A 24,350-nucleotide genomic window follows, 5' to 3' on the forward strand; every position below is an offset into this window, starting at 1 on the left:
ACAAGAAGAGTCTAAAAAAGAGATTATATACATTTGACGAAGAAACTGTACATTGGAGGAGGTTCGTAGGTAGGAGGTTGGTAGGTGGGGTGGGGGGGGGGGAACTGTACATTAGAGGTGGTGGGGTTGGGGGGTTGGGTAGGCGGGGTGAGTAACTGTACATTGGATTATCGACGAAACCTTACTTGGTCCCAAGAAGAGGGTCTCATGTATTATTGGGTTTAATAGGACATTTATTGTACATTGGAGGGGGTTGTGTTAGGACATTTACAGGGGCCAGTTTCGAATTGCAGTCTCTCGTAGGTGCTCTTTGAGAGTGGTTTTGAAAGTGGGTAGTGATTCACATTCCTTTACAGCTGTGGGTAGGGCGTTCCACATTGATGTGGCATAATTGCGAAACGTGTTTAGTCCCTTGTTTGAGCCGAATCTGGGTTTAACATGATTTGTGGAGCTCCCTCTGGTGTTGTGGTCGTGGTATTCACTGACCTTTGGGAAGTATTTTGACATGTACATGGGTACCTTAGTCGTGTAGTTTATCTTGTAGACCAGGCCCATTGCAAGTTGCTGTACTCTGTCGTCTACTCTAAGCCATCCTAGGTTGTCAAAGTGGGCAGGGGTGAGGTGGGTTCTAGGAGTAAGGTCAAGCAGTAGTCTGACCAGTTTGTTTTGTGATTTACATTTACATTTAGTCATTTAGCTGACGCTTTTATCCAAAGCGACTTACAAGTTCTGTACGACAAGCCATCAGGAAGGGCACAACTCTATCAGCTGAGCAACAATGTTCATCAAAGTGTTGAGTGCTACAGTGTAGGTTAGTTTATTAGGACAAGTGCATGACAGTACGGTTAGTTAGGGTTAGATTTTTTTATTATTATTATTATTATTATTATTATTATTATTATTATTATTATTATTATTATTATTATTATTATTATTATTATTATTATTATTATTATTTTTTAATTCAGATAATGGTTGAAGAAGTGCGTCTTTAGTCGACGGCGAAAGATTGGACGTGATTCGGCTGTCCTAACTGGGGTGGGTAGTTCATTCCACCATTGTGGGGCAAGGACTGAGGCTACGTTTAGACGAGCGTTTTGTGAACAGAAACCGCAAAAGTCGTTTTGCGGTTTCACTTTTAATTTTACGTTTAGACAAGCGTTTTGGGGTGGAATTCTCCGTGCAGACGACGCTGTAACGACGGAGCCTCGCTGTCACACGATTGGCGCATATGTCACATGACGTGCTGTGAAGACCCGCCCTACTCTGCCTCTGATTCGCAGACTGTGGATGGGGAATGTGATTGGACCAAAGCAGAGTCACTCACAGACAGTGGGTCCACTCACGCCGCGGGACAGATTCTTGTGTATTTAACCCTTTCACTGCCACACGACAGCCGGTTGTGTGATAGTAAAGGGTTAACCTTCTGTCGTGTGGCAGTGAAAGGGTTAAAAGTACTGCCAATGTAGCCTTCAGGTGATCTCCGTTGATATAGTCAGACATACTTGCTTTGTTTACGTCTCGGCTACTGGCGCATACCTGCTACCTGTGACGTAAGCAGTACGCGCGACCAGAGCCGTGACAACCCTTTCGTCATCGTTTTAACAGATTTATACGGTTTTGACAGTTTAGACGAGAGTGCAAAGCTTTTGCGTTTCTAGGAATTCCACCCTGGAAGGTAGTCTCACTTTTTTGCGGTTTCACCCCGTAAAAACGCCGTTTCCGTATAAACGAAAGGCACATCCGAAAAAATATTTTTGTGGATTCAACGAATAGGCGACTTCTCTTTGATGACCCTCCCGGAGCTTGGATAGGAGTAGGTCTGAGGCGGCCAGAAGATGCAGAGCGTAGGGGTCTTGAGGGTGTGTAGTTAGAGACCATTGACCGGAGGTAGGCGGGAGCGGTTCCCTTTGCCGCACGGTATGCTAGGTCGAGGGCCTTGATGTTTGTAATTTAGTTTTTAGCGCCTTTGAGGTGCTTTGGTACCATGATGTGCAAGCATAGTCGTAGTACCCTTGAATGAGTGCTCCTGCCAGAGTCTTCAGGGTATTCTTGTTTACCAAAGAGGAGATCCGGTACAAGAATCTTGTTCGTTGGTTGACTTTTTTTACTACATTGGATGCCATTTTGTCACAGGAAAGATTTGCCTCTAGGATGGAACCTAGGTATGTAATTTCATCTTTCCTTGTGACAATATTGTCACCCACTGTAACTGAGAAGCCGTCGGTCTTGGTGAGTTTGTTATTTGAACCGAAGAGAATGGACTCTGTTTTACCCAGGTGTAATGATAGTTTGTTATCAGCGAGCCAGGTGCAGATTTTGCCTAGTTCAGAGCTGAGGGTTTTTTCAACCTGTAACTTGTTCTTGTCAGAGACCAGCAGGGCTGAGTCGTCCGCGAACAGGAACAAATTGCAGTCACAAGCTGACGACATGTCATTTGCATAAATTAGGAAGAGTAGCGGTCCTAGTATGCTTCCTTGTGGAACACCACAGCTCACTGGGAGGGGGGGGGGATAAAGTACTGTTTACCTCTACCATCTGTTCTCTCCCCTCCAGGTAAGATTGCATCCAGCTCACTGATAGACTATCAAAACCAATTGCTTTTAGCTTGTCAATCAGAATGGAGTGATTGACAGTGTCAAAGGCCTTTTGTAGGTCCAGTATGACCATGCCACAGTATTTGCCCGCGTCCACCTCTTGTTTGATGTGGTCGTTCAAATAGAGAAGGCATGTGTCAGTGGAGTGGGATGTTCTGAAGCCAGATTGGAATTCGTAGATTAGATTTTTTTCCGCAAGGTACTTTTCGACCTGTTCGTATAAAAAAATGTCCATGACTTTCGAGATGGAGGTAAGAATAGAAACAGGGCGGTAGTTGCCTGGGTCTAATTTGCTGCCCTTTTTGTGCTGGGGTGTTACTGTCGCAATTTTGAAGTCCTTGGGGACGTGTCCCTGTTTTATGGAGAGGTTTATTATGTGTGTGATGACTGGGGTGATGGCGGCTGCTGAGTCTCTGAGGAATTTGGAGGGGATATTGTCAAGGCCAGTGGCCTTGTTAGGTTGGAGGGCGCTCAGTTTATTGAGTACCTCAGCTGTTGTTACCATTTCTAGTTTGAAATCGTCTTTGCGGACCCCTAGGTTATTGTAGTAGGCTATGATGTGTTCTACCCCAAAATGCCCTGAGTGGGAGGGTAGTTTGTTTACCAGTGTTGTGGCTATGTTTGTGAAGAAAATGTTTAAGTAATTGGCTACATCCAGCTTGTCTGTGATGAGCGTGTTGTCCGTCTTTATGTTTATGTTTGTAAATCTGGTTTTAAGTTTTTTACTGCAGCCTAGTTGATTATTGAGTGATCAGCTAGCTAAACAGAGAGGGCCCAGGTCCAGCCGGTTGGTTGGTGATACTGTAGGATTCCAGGAAGTGTTGGTATTTGACAGGAAAGTTCCCAGCAGCCTATAAAGAGCCTCAGCTATGCGTTTGATTCCCCCAGACCTCAGCATCTCTGTCTGACTGTTTATTTCACTTTGACACACCCTTCATTCTAAAGTCACTCAGTATATTTTCCTGCCATGGTGGGGCTCAAGACTCCTTGCACCTGGAGAGCACTTTTGCATGCATGTGTGTGTTTCAGTGTATGTGCATGAGTGCATGTATCGGTCAGTGTGTGTGTGTGTGTGTGTGTGTGTGTGCAAATACATGTGTGCACAACATGCCAGTGTATACAGTATGTGTGCGTGCGTGTGTTTAGAAGGCAGTCTTTACTGCGCTCTCCACTCTAAACATGCTGTATAAGAATGTAAACATGTCATCTTCCATCCAGGAGCAGACATCTAGCCTCCAGACTCCAGATGCTGCTGCCAGCGGCCCGGTCTGTCCGTCTGTCCATCTGTCCGACGCAGAGGAGAGAGCAGCCCCACAGACCTGACCCTCGCTGATATACATGTACAGTACAGTTACAACACCCTGTACATGAAAGAGAGAGAGAGAGAGAGAGAGGGGGGGGGGGAATTGGTACTCACATTGTCCCATTGCCTTTGGGCAGGCCCAGGGCGTTGACCGTGGGGCTGGTGGGCGTGGCGGGCAGCACGGAGGACAGGAAGCTGGAGGCCGGAGACGGAGGGATGGAGGTGAAGGGAGAGGAGGTGTCGGAGCGGGCGGGAGATATGAGGGCGCCCAAGGAAATGGGCGGAGGGGGAGGAGGTGGAGGAGGAGGGAAGTCTAGGCCGGGCCCTGACGGAGAGGGCAGGTTGCTGGGGCTGAGGAAGGGCGGAGGCGGAGGAGGGAAGGATGGAGAGGTGGGGGACTCCACGCTGTTGGCCTTGGTGAAGGGGGGGAGGGTGACCCTACCAAAAGGCTTGTGTGAGGAGGCGGGAGAGAGAGGGGAGGACAGGCTGGAGCCCGAGGAGCCGGAGGACGGGGTGACGTAACCCCCACCCGGGCTCTGGGCAGCGATGAACTGCTTGGGCCGGGCGTAGTTGAAGGTGCTGGTCTGCATGGTCGCGCTGCTCTCCAACTCTTGGAAGGAGGGAGGAGGGGGAAGAGGAGGAGAGGGTGGAGCGGTGGGCAGAGGCACTTCCTGGGGTCGCTGCTGTGTTTGCTGCTGCGCTGAAGGCGGGACTTCCTGTTCTTGCTGTTCTTGCTGTTCCTGTTGTTGCTGCCAATTCACCGCTTCCTGCTGCTCCGATAGAATCTGGTCGTGCAGCTGCTTCAGCTGAGCTGCGTTCCTGCGAGGAAAGAAGAACGGAGGATCAGTGACCGGTCTCAGGGCTGGGAGATCACATGCTATCAAGGTGGGAAATTAACTGGGGCTGGAGGGGGGGGGGGGGGGGGGGGGGTTGGGGGGAATCCTCATAAGTTCAGGAAATTATTTCTTAAATAGTGAATAAAAAAGTTCACAAAAGTGGCATACTTATCACACTGTGAGAGTTTGTCTCTTTAAACAAGAATTTTTATGAAATTGCCCCATAAATGCAGAAGAATGTTGGCCTCCCTATAGACAGTTTAATTTCCTCCCCTGCATACAGTATTCATGTCATACAAGCGTCTGGCTGTGTTCTGGTCTGCATGTGGCTCTGTGGATGGAACTGGGATCAAGCTGAAAGAGCCTTGTCAGCTCCATCAGAGCGGGGATCACACACACTGGGGGGGGCGGGAGTTCACAATGGCTAGCACACAGTAAACGTAAACGGCCCACACTGACTCACAGAAAGACCGCTGAACCCCCATGTTAGGTTTGACTACAAAGTCAGACGAGCACCCCGGAGAGCTGGCGGTGGGTTCCACTCCCCCAAGTCTCCAATCAGCAGCACACAACACACGCATACCCCACTAACGCTCCACATCCTCTCAACTCCAACCACCACACGCCGCAGGCCCAGAGATAACACAGCTACAGAGTAACAGACACAAAATGTTAAGAAAAGCATGCGAGACTGTGTTTAATTTGAGCGTGACACAATTCCCTGTACTCCGTCCAACTGTGTCGACTAGACTGAACAGGAACGTTGGACCGCACGATGCGAGCGCTGCCGTTAACTAGGGGAGGGTCGAGAAGGCCAATCAGAGCGTCGGAGCGTCCCCCGGTCGGCGCAGAAACTTCGCTTCTAATGTTACTGGTGCGTCGCGAAGATTGTCGGGAGAGAGTAAAACCACACGCAGCGTTTTCACAATGACATCAGCACTGGGCCGGCCATCTGTCCAGGGGCCTTGCACAGGAATTATAGTGGCCTTTTTTTTTTAAATGTTTTTATCTCTGCTCTGAAATTGATAGCCTGTCAGGTCTGAGGTTAGAGTGTTCAGGGGGGAACTGTGCGTGTGGCTATTGCAACAGGCGGTGTGTGTGTGTGTGTGTGTGTGTGTGCGTGCGTGTGTGCGTGCGTGTGTGCGTGCGTGTGTGCACTAGCATGTGTGTGTGGATGCCGGGAAGGAAACCACAGCACCGGGAGCAGGGACTGATAGGCTATCAGCCTCCACACAGACTTGTTAAGAGACCACTCTGTCAGCAACGCATCAAGAATGACAAAAAAAAATAAAACAAGAACGTGGATAAGTGTAATAACAGAGAAACAGGTTTTTATTCATGCCGTCATCCCTCACTGTACAACACTTTCCCAGATGGATTATAAACTGATACAATGCAGGTCTCAGATATTCTCTTGTTGTATTCTGTGATACAGGGAAAGTGAACTACGAGGGGTTGAGGTTTGGCTCACAGCTGGAACACACTGGATGCAGAAACGCACGCGTCTGAATGGCACCCACTTCACTTGCGGAGGGGTGGAGATACAATGCCGGACACGGACTCCATAAAAACACACAGGGCGATTAATTAGCAGAGAGGCCCCAGAATACATTCAAAAAGCCTGTGGTTGGTGTGTTATGAGGCGTCCGGGGCCGCTCTGCATCTGCTTCCAGTCTGTTTCAGGGGTCACAGCTTTTGACTGCCCTCCGATGAAACGACAACACAAACTCCACAGCATTCTGTTGCGTCTTGTAGGCCCGGTGATGAAGTAATACGATATGGACAGTCCAGACTCTCTCCTGCTCTGTTGACATAGAGTCACTGGGTAATGTAGAGTACAACTCACTGGTGAGAAATCCTAGAGGGGGTTTTATTACTATTAGAAAAGAGTAGAGACTCCAATATTACTACATTCAGCGTTTCTCTGAGAACCACATTTTTACATGCGCCTGGGGGCTTGTAAAATAAGGACCAACGTCGGCAGCCAGCGGACAGAACTGACTGGCTTCTAGGAGGACAGAGGTCCTGTTGAAAGCTTGAAGCCGGTTCTAAACCTTCAGTCTATTACATCCACCAGTTTCTCAGTCTCTATTTCTCTCTCGAAACAGACTTTACACGCATCTGGGGGGCTTTTAAAGAAAAGAAGAAGAAGGGAAAAAAGGGACCAATGTTGAGGGAGGACAGAGCTGAGGTGGACAGAGAGGTCTTTGGGAAAAGTTGTAGCCGGGTTTTAAACCTTTCATGCCCATGTCTGTGGCAGCCTGGAGAGCTGCTCTCAGCCAGACGGCCTGTGAGGAATACACATCTCTTGTCAGGAGTCCACCAGGACCAAGTTCAACTTCCCCAAATCTGTTCCAGATGTTGAATAATCAGGGTTTTTTTTCCCTTCTTTTTTCCTTTCTTCTATTTTTCATCTGCAAGGAGGCAGGGGGAGAAGCTCCTCCCTGTGTATCCCCCCTTCGCTCTATAACGTTTTGCAAACTCAAATGAAGGTAGTGAACATTTCTACCAAATTGAGAGGTCACAGCTTGGTGCGACGGACCCCCGCGGCGGCCGTGTGACTGATGGCTCTATCCTGGCCGCTTATTTTCTGCCACAATTCCCGCGGAGCCTTTTCCACCCCCGAATAAATGGCCATTATTTCACACAAGTGTCTCACACAATCACTCTACTACTCTGTCACAACCTTGGTCACACCGCTCCTTTACGGAAACAGGATCCACTGACCGAACACATGAACAGAGTCTATAGTCCTCTTCCCTGCACAGACTTTTATTTACAGTCCCCCGATGTCTCGTATTCAACCAAAAGAGTGCTTTTACAGGAATAGTTTGGCAGCTCCCACGGCCTGCAGCTCCTCCACGGCACGGTTTGATTCCTTTTTTGGCTGTGTTCTCGCAGCGTGAAGCAAGGAGCGCCCTGCCCGGCCGCCCGCTCAAGCGGAGGGGAAACGCACTTCATTTCCTCAGCGCCTTGTCTCCCCTTCTCTCTCTTTCCAAAAAAAAAAACCCAACTAAAAACCCTTCACTGCCTCAGCATGAAAGAACTCGGAGACCCTTTAAAACACTTTGCCCGCGTGCCTGTTTTTTAATACCCTCCTGACTTAAGGCCTCGAGCCAAACGTGGAGAATATCACATTGTATAAAGATCAGTTGTGCTAAATATATCTGCGAACCTTTTTTTGGTGGAATTCTCCTGGGTGTATGAGTGAGCGGGAGGCAGCGTGTGGATGCTAACCAGCTGTAACTGACATCATCTCCTTGCCTTAAAAGGTGCTCTTCTCTCTTATATGGAGTGGCTACCTCTAAACAAACACTGCCATTCATTATATAGCCAAAAAACTCAGAGCAATCCTCGCTATCTTCTCTCTCTCTCTCTCTCCCTCTCTGCCTCTCTCTCTTTCAACATGGCCAATCAATTCCCCCATTCAGGAAGGCATACAGTAAACACACTTGTTTTCTATATAAGCTTCACATGACGTATCTAGAATCAATGCATCCATGTACTGGCATTTGACTTTGACAGAATTACAGTTTAATCGCGTACTATTTCACTCTGACAAGTCCATAAATATTTGCTATTTGCTATTGTGTTAAAAGGTCAGGGTGTGTAATCTGCAGCTGCATCAGTAGGTTTATGGCCCATTTAGAGGTCTGTATGCAGTGCAGGACCGTGCCATCTGGACTCTCTACAAAGTCTGTCCTCCAGCTATGACGGCGGACAGGGCTGCCCTCCACACTCTTCCCCGGCATTACGGTTCCAACTGTCTTCCTACTGTCTCAGTTGTAAGAACTAGAGACATCCGACCAAACAGTACAATGTATTTTAGCTGTTCGCTGGCCGTCGGGCTGTGATGTCCACTCCAAACAATGTCTCACAGGGGTGTCAAAAGCAATGTTTTCCTGACTGTCGGTCAACGGGGTTTAGATTTCAGTATTAGGAACGAGAGGAGGCTGCATGCAACCGCTTTCTCTGTTTGTATTATGCCAAGAAAAACTTACATTTCTAAAAAGTTCCTCAAAGTTTCAGGAAAAGTCATCATATGTCACAATTGCGATTTGGGTTGAATGTGAGGCTAATTTGTCTTAAGCTGCGTCATGACGGCAGTTGGCCCGGGGCCCGGCTGACCCGATGCTTGACATGGCAGTTATTTGATGTGGTTGTTGGAAGTACTTCAGATGATCTAAAACATCATGACCCGCTGTAAAACATGACCGTGTGCTGGGCAGTAAAATTTACAACAATAAGACATATTTCCCAGAGATACGGTTATGAGCTAGTAAAAAGAAACTTCATTTCCGTGCATTTCTGCTTTCCGTCTTCCTCTCCCTGTGGTGGAGCGAGAGGGGCTGGGCATAGAGGGATAGACATTCTCCTTGTCGCCATGCCAACGGCCCTGTGTTTTGCTGTTCTGTTCCGAGCCAACTGGCCCACAGAACTCTGGGTTTTCAGGCAAAGAGAACGCTCCATCTCCCCCTGCCATTCCAACTGTAACACTACATTACTCTCACATCTCTCTCTCTCTCTCTCTCCGAATTTCCCCCCCTCTCCCTCCCGCTCTCCCTCCATTCTGAGGTATAAATAGACGGAAAATCAGTTAAGAAAGCTTCTCTCTTCTCAAAGTACATTCTCTTGGACCGGGTCCCGAATGTAAATTTCAGTTAACAAGGAACAGAGTGAGAAGAGGATGCATAGAAAAAAAGAAGAAAAAAAAGTTCTGATTGATTTACCATAAAAATCGCTGATGGCCAAAAGAATTAAGAAGAATCTGGAGTCACTTTGGCTTCTCCAGTTCCTACATGGAAACATTAGCAGCATCAGTGAGCTTAGTGGGGATCAGGAACAGCTTGACAAGAGTGACTTTAATTGGAAGTGTCTTGACCATGGCGGAGCAGTCTCTGAACCAGGCCCTGCCGGCTACAAGCGGCTTTTTGCCAGTGTCTGCCTCTGCTCCCATCATCCCGATCATCCTGCTTTAATCAATGGTATCTTTAATCAACGTGCGTAATGGTCGTGTTTACTCAGAACCTCTTTTGTTTGTGCTTCCTGGACAATAGCGGCCCGGGGGGGCGCACGAGAGAGACCGTTATAGGGTCGCCTGACACGGCACAAGACGAGCTGGGAGCCGTCCCTGGTTTTAACTGCCGCCCTCGTCCGGGGCTCAGAGGAGCATCTCGTTAGCACAGCAGCTGCTTGAATAGAGGGGAGAGGAGAGGGGCGCTTTTATTGAACTCTGCCGGGAAACGGCGACAGGAAGCGAGCACGGGAGGACAGGAAGTTGTTGAGTGTAAATAGCCAGTAAATGAGGGGGTTCCTTCTGTAAGCAGCAACAATAACAACAAGCCAGGAGCTCCACTGCAGTAACCATGGCCACGTTTGTGTGGCCCTTCAAAGTCTATATGCCTTTATAAAGACCAAGGCAGGGAGTAGGAATGGTATAATACAAGCCATCTGCTCAACTCAAGCACCCCAGAGCCTCTACGACAAGTGTAAATCACAAGAGAGGGTCTTGTGCCTACAGTATGTCCAAGCTATACGTCTCTGTATGGTGGTATGACACACTATATGTGTTTGTGCAATAGGTCTGGAAAAAAAATGTGGCCATGTCAAGTGTGAGTGATTTCTACCCAAACGGTTAAAACAGAGCTCTGGTATCGCACCTCCAAAACAAACAGAGGCCCTGTCACCGCTGTCTAAACCCAGCCCGAGGTGGTGACACACAACAACACGTCTGGAGCCGGACCATGCCCCTCCACTAGAGAGGCTTTATCGCTGCAGGAATGTAAGGTGAATTCAACATGCGCATGGAATAACGGCACATGGCTCCCAACCTCACTCCCAGCGTATAAGGACATGTTCTCCTTCGCGCTCTCATCTCTGAACACACCCACACCCGCCTGCTCACCCAGGTACATGTAGTTTTACTGTGGGCCGGCACACACCTGCTTAACACTCTCCCGTCTCCGTATCCAGTAAGGGAGCGTTGCGTCATCGCGGCGTTGCGTCAACCTGAACTCGTCCGACACCTTTTCCGCGAAAAAACAGACAGGCGAGCTCTGACACACCATCTGAGCCAACGTCTGTCTGTCTGACTGCATGGCCTGGGGTGACAGATTTTGAGTTATTATTGACTACACCTGCTGGGTGTAACGTGATTGGTAGACTAATAAGGAATCTCGGATCAGTGATTATGTGTCACCCATGTCTGGAGATGTATCCTGCTGTGGACATCTGAGACGTTTGCTAAGAAGATTGAGAACCAAAGTCAGCGCTTTCACTACTCATTTGCAGTGTGTGCGTGTGTGTGTGCGTGTGCGTGTGCGTGTGCGTGTGTGTGTGTGTGTGTGTCTGTGTGTGTGTGTATGGGATATACCGTAATGATTTTACTGGAATCCAAATGAAAACACCAAAACACCATCAGATAGCTGCGTGTTTATGACTTGGTCGTCAGATTAACAGAAAAGATAAATTGCTTCATAACATAAACTTCCACCGACAAACGACTATTTGTCCGCCATGCTGTCCAAATACGGCCTGTCAACAAGATAACCGTCCATCTGTGGGTCATGGCCGGTTGAGTGGACTGAGGCACACGCTGTACCGTGTACGTGAACCGTCGCAGGTTCAAATCCCGCTCCTACTACCGTGCTTCCTATTTCTCTCCGCTGTGAGGCCGAAACGATGACATCCCAAAAAATTATCTTGAACTTTCATCAGCAAACTCAAGTGGAGCATAAATAAAGGTGTATGCATATAAAATACACAGAGATAAACACACACAACTTTCCACAACTCCCTCCTCTCTGTGTTTGGCTCCCTACTCATTCACCAAAGAGAGCAGGGAGGCTCGATGGAGTCTTTCCAAGTTTCCACTAAAGTTTCAGTACAATCCCAAAGGCCACCCCCCCTAAAGGAACTAGCTGGGGTGCTCTTTTATCGAGAGCAGCCTCTGATATCCTGCTCATACAGCAGGGAATAAAAGATATTTAACATGTGACATGTTGTACAGCGAGTGGTTCTGCAACACTCCACCCTCCTTCTCTTTACTGTCAACTTGACACTGGCAGTCTCTCTCCCTCTGTCTTTGTTCTCTCGAAGTCCAAACTTATTTTCAACCTCTACATGCTTCCCCCCCCCCCCTCTCCTCCTCCTCCTCCCTGGATACCCCCCCCTCTGGCTCTAATTGCACACACACCACATAAAACAGAACCAGACTGTTTTCTTTCCCCCTGCTCTTTAAAAAACGCTCCATAGAGCGTTTGTCTTATTTGGACCAGGCCCGTGGTTCAGGGTCTGCTCCAGTCACTCCCGGCCGCGTTCCCTCTCAGCCTCAGCTTCTTCTCTTTCAGCCCGACTCTCCCCCTCTATGCTCTGTTCTCTCACTCTCTCACCCAGGGAGCTCTGGGATAGGTGAAGAGGGCATTCCACAACCACTGAGCCCTGTCTGTCTCTCTCCCCCTCTCTCTCTCTCTCCCTTCATCTTCTTCCCATTAGTCCTCCTCCCTTCCCCTCTCTCTCCTCTCTCTCTCTTCCTTCACCTTCTCCCCATTAGTCCTCCTCCCTTCCCTTCCCCCCCCCACTCTCTCTCTCTCTCTCTCTCTCTCTCTCTCTCTCTCTCTCTCTCTCTCTCTCTCTCTCTCTCTCTCTCTCTCTCTCTCTCTCTCTCTCTCTCTCTCTCTCTCTCTCTCTCTCTCTCTCTCTCTCTCTCTCTCTCTCTCTCTCTCTCTCTCTCTAGTAAGATGGAGGGTGTTTTTCTGTATAGCTGGAATGCTGAAGACATTCTTCCCTGGATTGGAATGGGAAAGACATTGCCATCAAATGGGATTAGCAGCAGGAGTGGAGTGGGAGGAGGAGGAGGGGAAGAGATATATAGAGAGATAGAGAGACAGAGACAGAGAGGGAGAGAGAGGGAGAGAAAGAGAGAGAGAGAGACATAGAGAGAGGGAGAAAGGGAAAGGGGGAGAGAGAGCGAAAGAAAGAGAGAAAGTGAGACATGGAGTGAAAGAGTAAGAGAGAGTGAGAGAGAGAGAGAGAGAGAGAGGCAGAGAGAAGCAGGGGCTTAGAAGCAGGAGAGAACAAGTCAGTAGTTACACGCCACAAACGTTCTCACCTAACTGTCTCTATTGTGTTAACTAATCTATCTGACTCCAGTGAGGAGCACTGCAAACAAACAAAGCTCTCCTCTCTCACCACATAAACACCACTGGCTCAACACCACAGACACAACACTGCTCAATAGGAAACTACAGACACCAGCACTGACCTTACCCCCCCCCCCCCCCCCTTCCATCATCCCATCACCCTGGTTCTCTACTCACAGACAGACAGACAGACAGACAGACAGACAGACAGACAGACAGACAGACAGACAGACAGACAGACAGACAAGTCAGTCAGACAGACAGTGCTATCCTCAAGACAGCTCTTATTCTCCTATGTCTTTTGTCCAGAGGTTCATTCCAGGAGGCTTTTTCCTAAGCCGACAGTTAAATTAATGGGTATTGCTCTCCGTCTGCCACTCCGTGTTCCACAAACCCACATATCCATAATCCATGCTCCAAACACATGCTTTTAACATTAACTGGCTGAGCTGGCAAAGCAGGCAAGAATAAGAGGGGGGAAAAAGGAGAAAAAAAAGAAAAGAAAAAAAAACATTCCTCGCTCTCGCTCTATCATTTGTCTCAGTTCTCTACTCTTTCATTCAATAGCGAGTCCCATTCCAGCACGTCTCAGGCGCAGTGACAAAGTGATTTCAAACGTACGTGTGGTTTTGTCTACGGCTGTTTTAATTCAAACAAAGATCAAAGTGTCACCGTCCGCAAACTAACAAGCCGAGCGAGCAATAACTTTGCCTGTAATGCTTTTTCTCTCTTTCTCTTTCTCAAAGTTCAAAAACTCAAGAGTTAATGAAAAGCATCACACAGAATACACTCCTCATCTTTGCCCCCTCCTCAGTCTCTCAGTTGACGTTCACACAGACTGCCACTGCTGAAGTCTATAAAAGTTAAGGCTAAGCTGTCAGTTTATACAAGAGAGTAATTAAGAGGTTTACCTTCAGTGTTGTGGTCTTGGTGAGAGGCAGCTCAGGTTATTTCCCTGCTGGAGAGAGAGAGTGTGTGTGTGCGTGTGTGTGTGAGTGAGTGTGTGTGTGTATGTGTCTGAATGCCGGTCTTCCAGGTAGGGGAGCATAATATATAGAGCAGTGAGCAGCCAGACAGTGACAGACGCAGCCTCTCTCTCTCTCTCTCTCTCTCTGCATGAGTCAGTCTGAGTCTGTCTGAGCTCCTCCCCTTCACAATAAAGGCTCCCGGCTTGCTCTCTCTCTCTCACTCTCTCTCTCTCTCACACACACACACACACGAACACACACACACACACACAAACACACACAATGCTTTCACAATAAAAGCACTACAGCATACTGTCGTCCCACTGACCCAAGAACCTTTTTGAGTCAGACAAAAAGGGAAGATGGCAAAAAAGAGAAAGAGTGAAAGAAAGAGAGTGAGTGAGTGAGAGAAAGAGAGTGAGTGAGTGAGAAAAAGAGAGTGAGAGAAAGAGAGAGACATTAAAGGGAGACTCCCATCTCTTATTACTTTACTGTACCTGTTTGCGTGCCAATACATATTGTTTTCTTAATCATGGAAGAAAGGAGACTTTCATTCATCATTCGAGGAAATTAATCATTCGAACAATTCGCTCCGTTCCAGGCGACACGCACCAGAGAACTCTTTCTGTCCTGCCTGGAAATAACATCCACGCTCTTCTGTCTCACTACACGCACAGAAACACTATCTGGCCTTCACATGTTTACAGAGCGGAGTTCCCATTATCTACACGCCAGCCACATGGAACAGCGGGGGGATAATAGCCTGGAGTTGTATGTAACAGTGACAGCGTGTAGGACATTTGGAACAGTTTGACTAATGGATACAAAGTTCCAACGCCACTGGGTTTCAATGCAAACTATTCCCTCCCCACACCCACACATCAACGCCCCGCATGGCGGGCGCACACGCACGGCGGGCGCACACACACACACACACACACACACACACACACACACACACAACACACACACACACACACACACACACACACACACACACACACACACACACACACACACACACACACACACACACACACACACACACACACACACACACACAGATCCGGTTTCAGGGAATGAAGTGTGTTTCTCAAGGAGAGGTTTTCTTAATTTCTTTAATTTTTGTGGGCTGACGTGAAATCTTTTTAGAGACATTTGTCATTTTCTATTCTGGTGTGTAACGTCTATTTTTAGGGTCGGTCTGGGTTTTCCATGGTTTTCCTCTCTAGATATGAGTCACAACACAGTGATGATATGGGAGGGAGGCTGGGGATCCAAGCCAGTGGGGCGTGTGTGTGTGTGTGTGTGTGTGTGTGTGTGTGTGTGTGTGTGTGTGTGTGTGTGTGTGTGTGTGTGTGTGTGTGTGTGTGTGTGTGTGTGTGTGTTACGGGGTGGGGAATGTCGGGGGCCCTCAAGTAATCTCCCACATATCCAGTCATATTACTCAGGGACTTAGGGGGGGGGGGGGGGGTTGTTTATAAACATAACCCTTACTGTACATTAACCCTAACCTTAACCTTAGAGCCCTCACGCGCCTAACCTTAATGTTAACTAGACAACTAGTGATGTTTTCGGTGATAATTACGTGCTGCAAAATCACATAACCAAAGAGGCTAAGTATGTGTGCATAAATTATACCGTTATGTGTCACACATGTCCTGCAATTAATGTCAAACTGTCCACAAGAGTGAAAGGATGTTTTCTGGATGCGTAGGTCAGACTGGGGGAGTCTAAAACAGTACATCCTCTGTCTACGACAACAGCACCCACACATACACACACGCCCACGCACGCACACACACACACACGCCCACACACGTCCACACACATGTACACACACACGTGCACACATACTGTACGCCCAGACAGACAGACACACAGCTCACATCAGGGCAGAGATCTGGACCGCAGTTCTAATCAGAGGTTGATTGACTTCATCCGGAAACAATGTGATTCCCTGTGTGTCTGTGTGTATGTGTGTCTGTGTGTATGTGTGTCTGTGTGTACAGTATGTGTGTTTCTCAGTGTTTAACATACCACAAGACTCTCTCCTGGGGAACACTCTGCTCTCTATGAGAGGATCACTAAAAGGCCTCTCAGTTTCCATGTTGTCAAACATAGACCCTCACGCTCTTTCTTCATATCTCTCTGTGGTTCTTTTCATCTCCCCCCCCCCTCCAGCCCCCTCTTGTCTTCTGAAGGTCAGCTCTAAAGCTCAAAGAACTCTCTTCCTTATTTGGAAAGCTTCTCCATTCCCCTGCAGGTCACTCTAACCCGACCAGCCAATCCGATGGCTCGTCGTAGGGCGTCTCATCCAATCCTGTGTCTCCCATGTCCTTTTAAGGACTGCCCATCTGAGTCTGGACTGGAGGTTGATGTGGAATTATCTCCCTTCCTGCTCTCTGTGGCTACCTTGTCTGCCTTGCCCTCTTTTTGGGGATTTTCTCTCTTCTCTTCTCTTCTCTTCTCTTCTCTTCTCTTCTCTTCTCTTCTCTTCTCTTCTCTTCTCTTCTCTTCTCTTCTCCCCTCTTCTCCCCTCTCCTCTCCTCTTCTCTTTGCTCTCTCTCTTTCTCCCCCTCACGACACTGTTGTTCTGTCTAGGGCTGCACTTTTTCAGTGTTGATACCAATCCTAAATCCTAAGCTGTCAGTATTGTCCAACACAGGGTACCGATCCGTTCCACTGCTTTTACTGAGCAGTATAAACTTGGACCATCACTTCATTGTCAATGGACAAAAATGATTGAGATATAATACATATTTCTCAATTAGAGAGATATAATTCAAACACGCTTCTATGTGTAAAGAAATACAACAAATCAAGTCACTTTGTTTCGATTTCTGGCACGATACACATGTTTCTTGGTTTCTGATTTTAGTAGCGGGAAAACTCTCCAACACTCCAACCCTATTTCAGCCTGGTATCAGACCGGTATCCGATAGCGGTATCTGTATCGTTGCATCACTAGTTCTGTCATTACCTGCCTATCTCTCTCGTTGATAACCTGTTCTCCTCTCCCTTGTCCTGCATTCACAGGACCAGTGGTGGAAGAAGTACACAGTTCCTTTACTTAAGTAAAAGTAGAAATACCCAGATAAATGAGTACTCTGGTAAAAGTAAAAGTCCTCCATTAAAATTCTACTTAAGTAAAAGTAGAGAAGTATTTGCTATTGAATGTACATACTTATCTAAAGTAAAGGTATGCATTCTTCATGATGTTTGTATATTCCAGTGCTTAGGATCATTCAATCCTCGATCCATTGGCCTCTATAGGTTATATTAAAGTGGTATGTGGTCCAGTTATGCTGCTCTGATTAAAGGTTATGTTAAAGTGGTATGTGGTCCAGTTATGCTGCTCTGATTAAATGTTATGTTAAAGTGGTATGTGGTCCAGTTATGCTGCTCTGATTAAATGGTATGTTAAAGTGGTATGTGGTCCAGTTATGCTGCTCTGATTAAATGTTATGTTAGAGTGGTATGTGGTCCAGTTATGCTGCTCTGATTAAAGGTTATGTTAAAGTGGTATGTGGTCCAGTTATGCTGCTCTGATTAAATGTTATGTTAAAGTGGTATGTGGTCCAGTTATGCTGCTCTGATTAAATGTTATGTTAAAGTGGTATGTGGTCCAGTTATGTTGCTCTGATTAAAGGTTATGTTAAAGTGGTATGTGGTCCAGTTATGCTGCTCTGATTATGTCCTCTTGATGTTGTCAGGCTTCAAATGTGAAAGTAGATCATCTTAAAGGAACTAGTAACTGATGGGTTCAGAGTAAAAAGTACAATATTTCCTTTGAAATGTAGTGGAGTAAAAGTATAAAGTTCCCTAAAATGAAAATACTCAAGTAAAGTACAAGTCGCTCGAAATTGTACTTAAATACAGTACTTGAGTAAGAATACGTAGTTACTTTCCACCACTGAAGAGGACTGATCCAAAACATCTCTCACATAATATTGTGGGTCCACTCCCTTTAATATAATTTTTTATTATCTTTATTGAAACATTAGGAAGAGAACGGAAGACACAGGAGAAAAGGTTTATGTTGGGATTAATTCCCCGGCCAGCAGTGGTTGATGTGGTGGCTGGGGTGGGGTTGTCTTAAGCACTACGCCATCTCTGGGCACCTCACATACATTTTAACTACACGTTTGACCGCGAGGAACTGCAGAGCATCTGTGTGTGCGGCTCTGTACCCTATGTGGTTCCTATATGTGGTTTCTGAAACATGCGCGCGTTCCACCGCTTTCCATAAAACCACACGCGACGCCTGGACAAGAAAGTGATTGTTAATACATCATTAGAGAGTTCATGAGCTACACCTCGTTAAACCAGCCGACTGCTGGGAGGAAGCTCTGAGTCACGGTGTAGATATGGGACAAAAACATGGCAGCCAGAGCCCCCCTCACTCGGCTCCCAACGCAAAAACACACGTGTTGTGCACAGATGGAGCCGCCGTAAACAAGCATGAACCTTAATAACTAGTGGTGGGACTTGATTACATTTTTTTATCGAATTCATTCGAGACTTTATAGTTAATTAATCGAAATTAATCGCATTTTAATCGCATATCAATATTTGATGCGAAAAGCAACATTTTTCAATTCAAATGGATTTTGGTATACGAGTGAATCAATGAATATACATTATACATACGTTTAAGCATCAAAATATTGTTTATTAGCTACTACACAGACCTACAGATAAATGCAATTTTAACAAAGCACTTTTAGGAATAATATATATATAATAACTGGATCCCAGATTGATAGGCGAGGAGGTGTACTGTATATGGTGCTGAGGGTAGGCAGGTGTTCAGTGATCCCTGTTGTATATAATATATATATATGGGTGACAGTGGCTCGGGAGGTAGAGCAGTCGTCTGGTAATCCGGAGGTTCCCGGTTCGATTCCCACTCCTCCCAGGCACCGTGTCGAAGTGTCCTTGAGCAAGACACTTAACCCCTAACTGCTCCTGATGAGCAGGTTGGCACCTTGCATGGTTGCCTCCGCCTTCGGCGTGTGGATGTGTGAGTAAATTGTAAAGCGCTTTGGAAAAGTGCCCAGCAGGACCCTGAGGACAGCTGACCAGGATCTGTTGGTCATTCCGTGCACCAGGTTGATCACCAAAGGTGACAGAGCCTTTCAATCTGTAGCGCCTAGACTCTGGAATTCCCTTCCTCGTGGCCTAAGAGCTGCAGCGTCTGTTGACATTTTTTCAGCTAAAAACATTACTGTTTAAACAGGCCTTTGGGTAATGTTTGAGCTTCTCCTCCAGGTATAAAATATGTCTTTTGTTTTTTTTCTCTGTGATGCATTGTGTTTTTGTTCCGTCTCTTATCACTTGAATGGTTCTTGCTTTTTATATTTTATATTTTATTTCTGCTGTATGTAAAGCACTTTGTGAGTTCTCTCTGTGAAAAGTGCTATATAAATAAACGTTACTTACTTACTTACTTACTTACTTACTTACTTACTTACTTACTTACTTACTTACTTACTTACTTACTTACTTACTTACTTACTTACTTACTTACTTACTTACTTACTTACTAAAAGCACTATATAAATGCACCATTTACCATTTATATATATATATATGTCAATGGCTGTGTGAGTACACATAGAGAAAGAGGTGGGTACAATAGCAGACAGGCTGAACAGCTGCCCAAGCTGTTCCCTAGCAACGGAATTCAATTGATCAATTGGTCTACAAGTCCTCTCCCTACACAATGTTTCATGTGTGTGACTGGAAATATCTGGGTTGATAGGCAACAGTACGGACAAAATGGGCGATACAGACCCTGTGGTTTGCAGACGGTGTCTAGTTATATCGCTTGACTGCTGCCAATCCACGGCTTGCGTTGGGTGGTGTCTAGGAAAATGTCAGACTTTAAATTGGTTACGTTTATACCTGTTAGGAGGGAACAACCTACCGCTGTGCAGTAAGGAGCTGATGGAGGTCAAATTGAATCTGTTGCCAGGATACTAAAAATCCAGACTTAAGTTAACGTTACATTAGCTGATCATCAGCCGTTTCTGCGCTTAAATGTAACCGACTGGAACGATGGTGTTGTTACCTAGCAACGGAAAACACAACTGAAATGTTGTGTATACCTACTCATACCCTCGACTACACCAAGGAAACTATAAAAGAAGGAAGAGTCATCACGTCATCGGGGTAGCGTGTGAATGCACACTGGTGCCAAGTGTGGAAACTTTCAGTTCGGCCGACATTGAGTTGAATGGGCGTTTAGGGCCTCTCAGGTAAACAGGTTATTACCTCGGATGTCAGAATCATCTGCAATTTGTTGCTTTATTAACTCGCTAACGTTTGATATATTGGTTGATGTATATTTCCTGAGATAGCTTATATGTTTTGAATGTTAATACAGGCTTCAATAGAACTGGCACCAACGACTGGCACCAAGCAGAGCGCAGAACGTGATGACACTTCCTTCTTTTATAGTTTCCTTGGACTACACCACTAAAGCTGAATCTTAAATTAAGGCATATACAGTAGGGAGAAGAATATACACAATATGCCCCTTGCCCCTCTGCATTAGATGACAGGCCTACAGATGCCTCTAGGAGTTCGGTGGAGCAAAAGTTCTGTGTGTGTGTGTGTGTGTGTGTGTGTGTGTGTGTGTGTGTGTGTGTGTGTGTGTGTGTGTGTGTGTGTGTGTGTGTGTGTGTGTGTGTGTGTGACAAACGAGGGATGTTGGCACAAGACGGCTTGTGGCCTTAAAGGGGAACTCCAACATTTTGGGAAATTAGCTTATTTAACATCTTCCCTGGAGTTAGACAAGAAGATACATACCTTTTTTGTCTCTGTGCGTGCATTTTAGCTTTGGGAATAGACGCTCCGTTAGCATAGCTTAGCTTCATCACTGGAAGTGAGTAGGGGCCGGAGCCTTACAGTGCCTTACAGTGTATTGCAAGGTCTGACATTGACCAAACTTGATATGCATGACCTTGGTGGGCTCTAGGTCAACTCCTGAAAAGGGGGTCAATGTCAGACCTTGCAATCAAAAGTTAGGGGGCACACTGAAATTATGGCAAGGGTTATTAGCCCCCTAACTTTTGATTGCAAAGTCTGACATTGACCCCCTTTTCAGGAGTTGACCTAGAGCCCACCAAGGTCATGCATATCAAGTTTGGTCAATGTCAGACCTTGCAATACACTGTAAGGCACTGTAAGGCTCCGGCCCCTACTCACTTCCAGTGATGAAGCTAAGCTATGCTAACGGAGCATCTATTCCCAAAGCTAAAATGCACGCACAGAGACAAAAAAGGTATGTATCTTCTTGTCTAACTCCAGGGAAGATGTTAAATAAGCTAATTTCCCAAAATGTTGGAGTTTTCCTTTAAGTTTGCTCCAGTTACCCTCACTGTTCCCCTGACAACCACCTCCAAAGGGGGTCAGGGAGGCTTGGCGCTACCGCCCAACGCCATCATTTATAATCCCTGGCATGACAATTATGCCACCACAAAGGGGATTGAATGGTAGAGGGTCAATCCACATGCAGTATATAACACTTTAAAGTTTAGAGGAGATTAGAGCCTTCCTCATCTTACACACACACGCACACTCACACACACAGTGTCAGTTACTGTACAAGCTGCGTGGCCTGTTGTTCTAAGCTCCTGCATGATCGAGATTGCTACAGTATAACCCAGCGTTTGTGTGTGTGAGTGAGTGTGTAGTGAGTGAGTGAGTGAGTGAGTGAGTGAGTGAGTGAGTGAGTGAGTGAGTGAGTGAGTGAGTGAGTGAGTGAGTGAGTGAGTGAGTGAGTGAGTGAGTGAGTGAGTGAGTGAGTGAGTGAGTGAGAGGGAGAAGACAGAGAGAGAGGAATGAGGAGAGAGATAGAGAAAGAGAGTGAGAGAAATTAAGAGACAGGGGGAGGGAGAGAGTGATCAATTAATAGATGGGGTGAGAGAGAAGATGGAGGGAGAGAGAGAGCGAAATTAAGAGACAGAGAGAGAGAGGGGGAGAGGTGAAAGAGAGATAGGGAGAGAGGGGGGAGAGAGAGAGAAAGAGAGAGAGAGAGAGGAGAGAGAGAGAGAGAGAGAGAGAGAGAGAGAGAGAGTGTGAGAGAGAGAGAGAGAGAGAGAGAGAGAGAGAGAGAGAGAGCGAAAGAGGGAGAGAGAGAGAAATTAAGAGACAAAGAGAGAGAGAAAGAGACAGAGGGAGAGAGAGATAGAGTGGAAAAGGTAGTGTATAATGTAGTCAGGAATGGGTGTTGCCAGATGCCATACGAGTAGAGGCACATGTTGGGTCACGACCCTGTTACCCTGCCAGGTACTGAGACACTTTAACACATAATAGTAACCTCTGATCTATGGCCCCGGGAAGCTAATTGTTGCACCCTGTGAGACACCACCTACCACTTCCTCTCCAGACACACATGTACGCGCGTACGCACACACACACACACACACACACACACACACACACACACACACACACACACACACACACACACACACACACACACACACACACACACACACACACACACACACACACACACACACACACACACACACACACACACATAATACACAATGCATATTATGTGCCTCACTGCATCACTGAGTGACAGTTAACATCTTCCTGGACTTTTACTTTTAAAACAACATTGTTCAATATTATACTTACTGTACACTTACTGTAGATTTCTGTATATCTTATATTAGAATGTATATACATAACATAGGAAATGTATATCCCGGACCGTATTTTATTCTTAGGCTTATTTTATTCTTTATTCTTAGGCTTATTTTTATTCGTGACTTGTTTTGTCTCCCTAAATGTTTACTGTGAGCGATTTGTAGTGGCAAATTTCCCTCGGGATGAATAAAGTATTTATATTCTATTCTATTCTATATACACACACACAGTCACGCACACACACACACACACACACACACACACACACACACAGACATATGCACACATGCACGCACGCACACATGTATAAACATACACACAGAGACACACAACTTGACCTATGCATTTCTCGCCAAAGGCATTTCAATTTCAAACATAATAATAATCAAAGGTGTAAGTTGCATACTGTTGGTAACTTAACCTTGTTGAATTTCAATTTAAAAACACACACACTCTCGCACGTACGCTATCTGTGAATCACTTGAGTGCAAGAGTGTTAACACAGATGTCTGATCGTGACCTTCCTACGGGGCCAAGACAGAGTGAAATAGCCTACATTGTGCTCATAACATCACACGCCATAAGCCATTTAGTTGGCGCTATTACCCAAAAGAGCGTGAGCACATGCATACCTTCTCAGTGCGGGTGGTTCCAGAGGGAGTCAAGGCCCTCATTACTAAACTCATTGTCATATCAATGCTAGCAACATCAATACCAGGCTGCACAGACGACCAGCTGACATCAACTTGAACCTGAATCATTGTTGGGCCTTTTAGAGGAACACTAAATCAATGTAAATCAAATACTCGCTGCTGTCGGGGCGAAAACCTCCCATCTCCCAAAACTCTTTTCAGGGGAAAATAAGCAGATGTTGAGATTGACAGCCATGTACTGTATGTTCTGCACTGGGTTCTGCATGCGCTCCCAGGGGCCATGAAGCCGTCTCACAACATGGAGAACCACGTCAACCTTCAATTTGAGCGAAAACATAAAAAAAAACTACCAAAATCGGAGATACGAGGCTTCCACCCGATGGCGACGTAAAAAAAATAAAATAAAAAAAGGTTTTTCAAATTGTTGTTGAAAGTGCTGACTTATGCCTGCTTTTTCAAACATCAGTAATCTGCCAGTAATTCCGAGCAAACATGACGACAGCGCTCCGCGAAAAATGTTGAACGAAATACGTGCAAGAGAACAATTTCAACTGTCAGATTTGATTCCTGCTCTTATGAAATAGAGATTAAGCTATGAAACGGTTGGAGGATAATTGATGCTTCTGCCATGGTGCTCGGCGTGCGACGCCCACCCAGGGATTATGGCAACCTATAATATCATGTTTTGACTCTATTATCACAGTCAATAAGCACGGTGGTCACACCTCCATGTGTTTCACCAGTTTGGCGCTTAACCCCTTCACTACCACACTATAGAAGGTTCTGCACGATGGTCTCCTCCTTAGACAAACAGAACACACAGTCGGTTATTTGAAATGATCGCCTATAGCTAAACTGAAGAGTCCATTCATGTGAAACGCACCGTTTTTTTAATGCAACTTACATGATGTATCGGCAGTGGTGGAAGAAAGTACACAGTTCCTTTACTTAAGTAAAAGTAGAAATACCCAGATAAATGAGTACTCTGGTAAAAGTCCTCCATTCAAAATGCTACTTACTGTGAGTAAAAGTAGAACATTATTTGCTTACTTAAGTATCTGAAGTAAAAGTAGTAAAGTACGCATTCTACATGATCTTTGTGTATTCCAGAGTTTGGGAGCGTTCAAACCTTGATCCATTGACCTCTACAGGTTATGTTAAAGTGGTATGTGATCTAGTTAT

General features: G+C 46.2%; 1 protein-coding gene across 1 annotated transcript in view; it reads right to left on the reverse strand.

Annotated features, from left to right (window-relative positions):
• The window catches only part of palld (palladin, cytoskeletal associated protein), an 86,903-nt gene that overhangs the window by 20,645 nt on the left and 41,908 nt on the right, over positions 1–24,350 (reverse strand). The window contains 1 exon segment of the mRNA XM_084309028.1: positions 4,015–4,719. Coding sequence (XP_084165154.1) covers positions 4,015–4,719 — 705 coding nt within the window.

This window comes from Notolepis coatsorum, assembly GCF_963971535.1.
Source record: "Notolepis coatsorum genome assembly, chromosome: 2".
NCBI classification, from domain to species: domain Eukaryota; kingdom Metazoa; phylum Chordata; class Actinopteri; order Aulopiformes; family Paralepididae; genus Notolepis; species Notolepis coatsorum.